This window comes from Puntigrus tetrazona, chromosome 15 (assembly GCF_018831695.1).
Source record: "Puntigrus tetrazona isolate hp1 chromosome 15, ASM1883169v1, whole genome shotgun sequence".
Taxonomy (NCBI): domain Eukaryota; kingdom Metazoa; phylum Chordata; class Actinopteri; order Cypriniformes; family Cyprinidae; genus Puntigrus; species Puntigrus tetrazona.
Genome location: NC_056713.1, coordinates 4,005,499 through 4,016,306, shown reverse-complemented (window position 1 = coordinate 4,016,306; position 10,808 = coordinate 4,005,499). Strand labels below are relative to the sequence as shown.

Genomic DNA, 10,808 nt, shown 5'->3' with positions numbered 1-10,808 from the left:
AGAGACTTTGAGAGCTCTGTGTAAAGGTTTTCACTTTATTCCAGTTTGGAGAAAGAATGAAATAATGATCTTTTTGATAATTAGATACGTGTACATAATGTGGTGAAACAACTGATCAAAAAATAAATAAATAAATAAATAAATAAAATAAAAATGCAATCCAGCCCAAAGTGCTTTTTTTTTTTTTTTTTTTTTTTTTTTAACTTTTTTGACTTTCACAAAAATAATACACAAAAATAATACTGTATTTTTTGGAGTATGTAAATAATAATAATTAATAATCAATACAATAAATTACAAAAAAATAAAACCTAATTTTAAACAAGACAGGTTTGAAATAGGTGTTTGAAAATAGATACCAAACTATCATGCATGACTGGATTTTGACTTTCTGACTCATACATTAAACATCGTTATTGACCTCACTTCATCATGACTAAAATATTCCCAGCCAAAATACACAGTTTACAACATGGTGTTTTTAAAACACTCATTAGGCAAAACAGTAGTTTGCTGTAAAATTAATTAATAACAAGCCTATTTGCAGTTCGTTTTTGTTCAATAATTTCGTTGTACATGTAACAAATCAGTACAACACTGTATTTCTGAAGACTGACACAAATATATGATCAAATTATATACAGCTTGGTGGAATGCACTTATAAAGCAACTGATAAATTAACACTGAATGCAACTTAAGACGTATGCAATAACTAAATAGGAGAGGGTCAAAAATGAACAGAAACAGCATTAGAATCAATTAACAAATATTTTAGAGGTACAATACCAAATTCTAGCTTTTACTTTCCTTTGTTCCTTTCTGTCTCTTTTGTTTGTAATCCATTACATACTACACATTTTCTTTATGACTTCCTTTCTTTTTCAAACTTATACTCATTCATATTTTGTTCTTCACTTTCTCACTCTTTCTTAAGTGCTCTCCTGTCTGTAGGAATGTTACTTCCAGGGTTGTTCTTTCAGATAAGGATCTCCACCAGATCTAAGTCAGGTAGGGGCATCTTCTGTACTTGACCTTCTAGGCCTTCAGCCTGGCTGAATGGAGATTCTGCACATATAAACACAATGTTAAAAAATTATTTTTGTCTTACCTTTTTTTTCAGCAACGGTTATACTGTTTCTATAACACTATTTCTTAAGATACTAGAATTTTTTCTTTATAATATTTTGTCAATGAAATCATTTAGCCCTTTGAATGTTTTTTTTCAGTAGGGCACCATGTACAAAGACATCAAGACTTGAAACTGTGTTTTGTTACAATACATAATCCACTGTTACATTATATTTTACTTTGTGGTTTTGTGACCGATATTTGTCATGATGATCACAGCATCTTATCTGCAAGGTCGAGACTGAATTTCAATTTAAAGCTGGCATAAAGTATAAATGGAACCAACTTTTCTTCTCTATTGTGATGTATAATCAACTAAACTTGATTTTGTCCATGAACATAGAAAGACATCACGGGGGGGGGACTTAAGATTTTTTACATTATGATGTGAATGGACAAATCGTTCACAAACACAGGATGTTCCAACAAAATACAAACAACAATTTTGATTTCATGGTGATTTGAATCACTGAGTAGAATTGTGCCCTGCATATGATTGTATAAATACAGAAGCTAAACTATCACTTGCTTTTCTCTCTGTCTGTATCACCTGTCTTTTCTTGTATTTTGGAGGCTGCAGCGCTAAGTGTCCTTGGATTCAGTACTGTTTGACTGTTGCCGTCCCTGCTGGCAGATTTGGAATGAAGGGACAGGAGAGGAGTGGAGGGGAGAGAGAATGATAAAGGAGGCAGAGGAGAGCCAGATGAGGGCAAGGGTAATGTGGAAGAAGAGGGTATTGTGGAAAAAGAGGATTGAGGAAGAGAGGAAGTGCTGGAGCGGGGAACACATGAAGATGAGGTTATTAATGATTTGTTTGAACCTGCAGAGGCCAAGAAGGGGAGAAAAGAGGAAGGTAGAGAAGAGGAGAATAATGGAGGAAGAGAGGAGGCAGGGAGAGATGAAGAGACAGAGGCAGGGCTGAGACAGGGCAGAGTGGGAAGGATGTGCTCTGCTCGGTCTTTTCCCAGGAGAACATCTGCAAAAGAAAACACAAATCATTAAGTAAAACCTTCCCAGGTCCCATTTTAATAATGAGTGACAAAATAAAAAAGGATGCTCAAAGCTGCATTTTTTTGATAAACAAAAACAGTAATATAATTACAATGTCAAATAATGGCTTTCTATTTTAATACACTTTCAAATATAATTTATTTGCAGATTTTTACAGCCATTACGGTCTTCAGGGTCACATGATCTTTCACAAATAATTTTAACTGAATTATTAACAATGTTGGAAATGTTGAAAAGGTATAGCTCAACCAAAAATGAAAAAGTTTGCTTGTTATATAAAAAAATGATTTTCTACACCTTTTGAAAGTTTTTTTTTATTATTATATATTACGTTTTGTTCTACTGCACTTCGCAGAGATTAAGAGCAAAGCTGTATATTTGTTTGCAAATCTTCTGAAAGCAGATTTTTTATTTATTTTTTTTTATTTTTTTTTACAAGAAACACATGCCTTAGCTTCATGTAACAGATGCAGACTCACAGGTTCTAGATAAAATTTTTACTTACACAGATGAGCATACAGAGAACTCTGCTGGTGGAGCAGTTCAGTATGACGAAAGCAGTTAGTAAGTAGCAGGACAAATGCAATGTAAATCACAGTCCTTATCTTTGTCAAACAACACCAGGAGAGAAGAGAAACACACACACACACCACAACCACAAAAGACTAGGACCAGATCTCAGGAGACAACGGAGAACAGGAGTAAACACAATGAGCAGGCAAAATATAAGTATTCCAGGAAGTCTATTCACAGGAGCTTTGAGAAGAGTCCACTTTGTATGTATGATGCTGGGTGCATGTTTAAGTAATATTTTGCGGTGCTGAGTGGATAATTAGGTGAAGGTGTGAATGATCATTATTCAGGGGAGGCGGATCACTGGGATTGGGTAGAGATGGAACCTGGCAGATCCGTGACACATTAAAGCTAAATTAATATTGGGGGGTGATTGGAACTGCATAAATGATCCTGTTATAAATTGTCTATAAACTATAAAAGGTACTTATGGAGAATTTCATATCTATGTCTATACTTAAGCTGTTGTGATGTGTGGAAACAAAAAAAATCCACACCAAATCCAGTTCACTTGAAATAAAGATTTATCTAAGAGATCCAGAATTGACTTTTGGCTTATTTCAAATGATTTATCCAAATGAATCCATTCATTAAATATAAGCCAAATTACTGGAAATTAAACAATACACTTTTTAATGATAAATTAGTCAATGTTAAGTGAATGGCATTCTGAATTGGATAATATTAAAATTTGACACAAGGAGCTTTCATTCGTACTTGATGGAAATGGATAGAACATGGTGAAAGGAATACTGAACACTTTCATAATTTAGAAAAAAGAAATATTAATGTCAACAGTACATATAAACTTATAATTAATGAGCAGATATTAGAAGATCCTAAATAAAGAATTCTATGAAAAACTATATAGTAATCTAAGATTTCAATTTTCTTTCTCATAAGAAATGTTGCACATTGTATTGACAAAAGACAGAAAGAAGTCTGTGATGTATCTGTGATATAAAAATAAAGCCTGTGATACTGTAAAACCTGATTTTCTATTTGATTAAGATTATTATTTTTTGGATTTGGTCAGTATTTTAAAAGAGCAATACAAACTTTATATAAATGTCTGTAATATTTTTGGTTAATAGATTCAGTCATATATTTAATATTCCTTTTACTGAATTTGAAGTTATTCCAATTAGAGAGGAATAAAGCCATTTTTGTTGAAAATTTAAAAGAAATTTGACATGTGGCTCATGAGGGATTTAGAACTATTAGAAGAGGTAGAACTATTTAAACAAAAATATTTTATGCAATTCATATAATCAAGGAGGTTTGAATGTACTTGATTTTGTTACGACAACTTTCAAGTTGAACTGGATTAAACATTAAATTAATCATAAATATAAGATTTGGTATATTATTCCAAATCTTATTTTTGAAAAAGTTAAAAGGAACAGTGTGATTTTGAGGTCAACAAACATCCCATTCAGTTATCTAATTTTCATAGACTTCTATATTGGATTCTTAAATACAAACACAATTCTTCCCAGATAATATGGAATGTTAAAATTACAAACATAATTTTTTCATACTAATTGGGTTAAAAATTATGTTATGGTTTTCACAGCTGATGAACAATCAAGGATTTGTACTTACATATACTGATTTTCTTAAAGAAATTTGTTATTCCAATACCTCCAAATGAAAATAACATTGTAGCTAGTGCTACACCAGCAGAATGTTTCTTTACAAAATGTGAATATCCTAAGAATATCCTAAGTCAGTTATTTATGTTATAATTAAAAGTATTTTTTGTTACAAAAACCCATCAATCTGCTTCAGAGGACAAGTGATAACCCCCCGAAGGTGTATAGGCTAGTTTTACGACGCAGTACCTGCAGATACAGTGGTGTGAAAAAGTATTGGGAGCCTTCCTGATTTTTTTTTTTTTTTTTTTTGCATATTTTTTTAGACTTTAATGTTTCAGCTCAAAGAAATTTAAATATTATTAAATCAAAGATAACATAAGTAAACAACATGCAGTTTTTAAATGAAGGTTTTTATTATGAAGGGAAAACAAAACCCAAACCTAGGAAGCATGCTAGGAAGCATAAGACATTAATCAGAATGAGTGTATATGTATTTGTACTACCTTTCCAGCTGTGATGGTCTCTGCGATCAGACTGGGATGACTGACGTGTGTGTAGTCCAGTCGCTATGGAAATGGAGGGCACCGAGCGGGCAGGACGCAGGGGGACGGGATCTCGACGGGAACGGTGTTGTAAGACTTTAATCATGGCATCTTTCTCCAGCAATTGAGCATGCAAGTCTTTCATCCTGTGACATGCAGAGCAATTCTTTGTTATTTTTTTTTTTTATCTCAGACACACAGTTATCAGAAACAGCATAACCATAAAGTTCACTAGCATTTTTAAGTTTAATTTATATACTTAAAGCTTTAAAAAGGTGAAGAAAGTATGTTTAAGCAATTCTAAAATATGACTATTTAACATATACCACTAGGGTCATGACATAGATCTCACCTTTCACCATAATATAATGTAAATTGAGCAAAAGATAAAATTTTTACCATGATTTGGTACTGGAGATTAACCTGCATACCGAGAGGAGATCTACAGACTGGCGGCCTGGTGCTCAGTTTGGTTCTGAACACCTCTAAAAGAAGTCATATCTTCATATCTAATGATTCGTCCTGGCTAGCCAACACCACAGCTAAGGGCCACAACAGAAACTCTGCGTCCTGAGTGTGCTTAGGAGAAATAATGGACAGGAGACTGCTCATCCATGTTTATCATGCAGCAGGCAAGTCTGTTCTGACCTAATGTATAACCTAGATTTTGGCCAAATGTATTCAACAACATACACATGAATACATATACATACTTATGTGAGTAAAATATGCAGTCATTTTCATTTTTGGGTTAACTATTTTTTTAACTATTCCTTTGACTAATTCCACTTTTTAGTCAATCCTTTCCCCCTAGTCTGCAGTTCAGACACTGTTTTTTAATTAATAACATTAATTGCTAGCAAAAACTAAACAACAACAACAGTAATTGATACTTTAGTTACATCATTGAAGTATGACAACAGAAGCACTTCTTAAATTATAAAATTAATGTTAGAAGAATTCTGAATCAGGCACTTTAACCAGCTGAAGAATCTAAATTTCTATCTTAATAAGTAACTTAATTGTAAAGATAGCATCTAACATCAATTATAAAGACATTTATTATTTCTTTCAATAACTTAAATATTGTATTTTTTGGTTTTTAGTCAATAATTAGAATTGTACATGTCACAGGCGTGGTAAGCAGGAGAGCACACGACTAGTATAAATGAAAATAAAAGGCTTTAATCCACTCAGGGATGAAATAAACAATATACAGACAGGCAGACAGGCAGCAGGCAGGCAGGCAGGCAGGCAGATAGACAGGACAATATCACACGCAAATACGGATGAGATCGGACAAACGGAACTGAAAACACAGGACTTAAATACACCGGGTAAATCACTAAATTAATCACACACAGCTGAAGACAATAGACAATTAACTAAAAGTAGGTTACACTGAACACATGGCACATGACAAAACAATAACAAAGTCCAAAGACGTGACAGTACATAACATGTAATAGTATATCTAAGAATTTCTAAAAACAATCACATTCACCTTTGTTCCATTTCCTGACAGTGACGACTGCTTTGGATCCTGTTCTCATCCTCATGCAGCCACAGTGAGCTGTCGCTGTAACTGCCACTGCGTGAATGCTGGATTATAGTTGTATCCCTGAAAAAAAACAAATAAACATACAATAAATCTGTCGCTTTGTGCAGAATTAATAATAAGGTACAAAAAAAGTCAAAAAAATGATAATACTTCTGTTAACATGTCTATGTGTTAGGAAAGTTATGAAAGTGATTGGGCAGGACGAAGATTCAAAGGTGGCCACCATAGCCATGACAGGGCAGTACGAGGACTCAGGGATGGCCTCCATGACCATGACAGGGCAAGGTGAGGACTTAGGGATGGCCTCCATGGCTGTAGCAGGGCAGGATGAGAAGTTAATGGCCTCCATAGCCATGACTGGGCAGGACGAGGATTTAAAGGCTGCCACCATAGCTGTGACAGAGCAGAACGAGGCCTTGCAGACATCCTCCAGGGGATCTACAGAACAGGCCGACACCATTCTGCAGTCACTGGGGATACCCCCAGAGGATCTATAGCATAAGCCGACACCTAAAAGGGTTTGGGAGTAGATCCGTGAGCAGATGAGGCCTTTGTAGCAGGCTCATGGACAGATGAGGCCTCTGGAGCACAGTGTGTGGCTCCTATGCTCAAGATATAAGGATCGATTGTGCCTGGACCTGATTTGTCAAGTTCGACTGCGGCTTGTGGCTGGACTTGATTTGTGAAGATCAACTGTAGCTCGACTTGGCTTGTGAAGATCAGCTGCCGCTCGACTTGATTCCTCGCTGGTCAAAATAGGCAGGGTCAAGAGAACGTCAAATAGGAATGACAGAGGTAAAAAAAAGTATGAATAATTCAGATAACATGCGGAAATTTGAGCGATCAGCAGATAGTGTGCAGAGAGGGGCAAGACAGAGCAAAAAGAGAGGCAAGCAAAGGTCAGTTCACAAACAAACTAAACACAGCGAAACTCTTTGTATGACAAAGTCAATACTCAGCAGGGACTGTATGACAAACAGGACTTTAAATACACAAAATAACGAGATAACGGGGGAGTAGTTAATTAATAGTTAGTCGTAGGGAACTAACAATGGGCAAGAGAACACAGACATAATATGGAACAAACACTACACAATAAGAGACTCAGCAGCAAAACAGTCAGGGTAGCACAAACATTAGGGGTAGAGTGTCCACTGATGAAGTTTGTGGGCACTCCAGCTAGTAAATGTAACACTATATAAATAATTAAAAATCTTGTAATTGTGAGGAATAAAATAAATTAGAAAATGTATATATATATATATATATATATATATATATATATATATATATATATATTGTGACAAGTCGGCTGCCCTCCTCTTTATTGTCACCATCACCCCGTCCTTATTCGCCGCCCTTCACCAGGCTACCGACGGGAGTGGGTGTGTTCGAGAGGAGGGGCGTGGTATTGTTCAGGTCTGGCGGCGTGTGACGAGGCACACCTGGATTGAGTTAGCCTCGTTACCGTCGCCGTTAAGTACCGAACGCGCCTCTCCTCGGGAGACCGGTCTCTTCCCCGTGCATGCACGCTGGTGTCCTCGTGGGTCCAGGAAGGGTGCGCGATATAAATATATATATATTTATTAAAAAAAAACAGAGCAAGGTCAAGCACCTTAGTATCTCTATTAAGAAGCGAAGGTACATCTAGGCACGGTGTGCTAAAGAACCTGACACTGCATCTAATTATACTACTTATTAATTAGTAATACTTGATTCTGATTGGTCATTCACTACATTTCAAGGTTTGTTATAGAGGGGGGGGAACTATGATGTCACTTCGTAGGTAAAAAAAAAAAATTCAGTGGTTCACACAAGCTCAACATACTTTCAATTTTTTTTCTATGACATGACACAACAGATTGGCTATACCCCTATTCCTGTTTTTTTTTACCTGTTGCTAACAAGTTGCTAAATGGGACTACAGGCCTGTCGGGGCATTAGACGTCATCACGCTGAACAGTTTATTAATTTACAGTATTTTCTAATCTTAATGTAATGTATAGTACAATTATATGTAGAATCAACAATTAATAGTTTCTCACATTGTTGTTTGACAATGGATTTTTTTGCCAAGAAATGCAACACAAGTCTTCGGCTGAGAGATGCTTGTTTTAACACTTTCCTACTGATGCAGAGACTGGGTTCGGATTATTTCATGTAAACGCCACATTACTGGCTTAGTCACTGTGAAAGTGAAACCAATGATGCATATGGCTACATTAAAATTAAATGTTTATGCCACATATAAAGCAGTTACTGAGAATTTTCTATAATCAAAAATAAAATAACATTTTATGTACCTACCCTAACAAAATGATAGCTAAAATGTGGCACTTTATACACTAAAATAAGTTTCCCTATTTTCCCATATCCAAAAACTCACTTATTCTCACTGTTAAGACTAAAATTTTATTGAATAGTATGTGCAGACACGTTTTCAATCAAAATATTCTCATTAAATCAATGATAATTGTATATAAATGAAAAAATGTATAAAAATTTAATAAAAAGTTTTATATTTTTTAATTTTTAATAATACAAATGATTTAATAAAAACATTCTCCAGTTCTCCAAGAACAAAGAAATATGATTACATCATATTTTATCTGTTCAACACTACCTCAGATTATGTGTCAGTTTTAAAATTCTGCAAATTACTTAAACAGCATTAAACATTCTTGCTCTGCAGAGTCTATACAGTATTTCATTGTGATACAATCCTTCATGGCCACTACAATCCACAAAATTAGTCGTTTTAATGTAATTCAGTTTCAAATTTGTAGAAATACATGCTTTCATATGTCTTTTAGGTTTAGATTGCTTGATTTATTCACTCTACTAATTATTATACGTCTCATGTTTTATTTCGGTTCTAGTTTTGTATTTATTCCAATTTATAACATAGAGTTAAAAAAAAAGTGGTCATGAGCAAGGTGGTGACTTTGAAGACGAGCGACTGTGGTGCTGTATAGCTTGTTTATAGCCTAAGTTTAGCTTTTAAGTTCTGGTTATTTATTTAGACATCAAAATTCCTAAAATTTATATTATTTTGTGAAGATTATCTCAATGGACAAAATTTGTGTTTCATGTTTCATGAACTATGATTGAACACAGAGCTAATTTTTTGCAATAATCCAAAAGCCTATAGAAAAATCCTATTGGCTTTTTGTTGAGGGAACCAGTTTTATGCTAACAGCTTGTCTATAGAGTGATGTCATAGTTCCCCCACTCTAGATAACAACCGGCAAAACTAATAACACAGGCTCATCCGGATACTACAAATGATCTTGATTGTTAATAATTATATGTATCACTCTGCTGTGACTGACAATTTGGCGTCATCTTGCATCTTAAATTAATACAATATTTCAACTCAGATTGATGTTTTGTGTCTAATTATTTACTTTAGTGGCAAGAACCTGTGTAATAAGTGAGATAATGTATATTCAGCAGGTTTTTAATGCAGAATAAAGCCCTTCATACAGCATATTGATACAGCAGTACAACTTTTAAATAACGCTTCACGCCGAGCTGCCTATAAGCTTGTCAGACTTTATTCTGGGTTAACAACCTGATGGATGTACATTATCCCTTAAGTAATTTGTAATTTGAAAGTTGTACTGCTGTATCGATGTCTGCAGATAAGATTTTTTCACCTCAGAAATATTGCTAAATTATGCCATCTTTTTTGATGTTGAAAAAAAAAATCTCATGAAAGCTGCAATGCAATACTTCATGGATGTCATATCTGCTCTAAAAATATTCTCCAGTTCTCCAAGAACAAAGAAATATAATTACATCATATTTTATCTATTCAACACTACCTCGATTTTACGATTTTGTGTCAGTTTTAAAATTCTGAAGGCTAGGTTAAAAAGATGTGTCTTTAATCTAGATTTAAACTGACAGAGTGTGTCTGCTTCCCGAACAGAGTTAGGGAGATTGTTCCAGAGTTTAGGTGCTAGATAGGAAAAGAATCTGCCGCCCGCAGTTGATTTTGATATTCTAGGTATTATCAAATGGCCCGAGTTTTGAAAACAGAGCAGACGTGCAGGACTATAATGTGATAAGAACTCACTCAAATATTGAGGAGCTAAACCATTCAGGGCTTTATAGGTAATTAATAAGATTTTAAAATATATTCGATATTTGATAGGGAGCCAGTGCAGTGTTGACAGAACAGGACTAATATGGTTATACTTCCTAATTCTAGTAAGGACTCTAGCTGCTGCGTTTTGCACTAGCTGAAGTTTATCAAGTGTGCAGAACAACCACCCAATAAAGCATTACAATAATCTAACCTAGAGGTCATAATTAATATTTCTGTATTAGGTGTTGAAAACATAGTTCATAATTTGGATATATTTTTAAGATGGAAAAACAGCACACCT

General features: G+C 34.6%; 1 protein-coding gene across 3 annotated transcripts in view; it reads right to left on the bottom strand.

Annotated features, from left to right (window-relative positions):
* Window positions 1-869: 869 nt before the first annotated feature.
* The window catches only part of amotl1 (angiomotin like 1), a 41,898-nt gene continuing 31,959 nt past the window's right edge, over window positions 870-10,808 (bottom strand). For all 3 annotated transcript variants that reach the window (XM_043259354.1, XM_043259353.1, XM_043259355.1), the window contains 4 exons: window positions 6,358-6,474; window positions 4,815-4,999; window positions 1,680-2,105; window positions 870-1,066 (listed from right to left, as the gene is read on the bottom strand). In XM_043259354.1, the coding sequence (XP_043115289.1) occupies window positions 978-1,066; window positions 1,680-2,105; window positions 4,815-4,999; window positions 6,358-6,474 (817 nt within the window). In that variant the 3' untranslated portion in view covers window positions 870-977. The remainder of the gene's footprint in view (window positions 1,067-1,679; window positions 2,106-4,814; window positions 5,000-6,357; window positions 6,475-10,808) is intronic.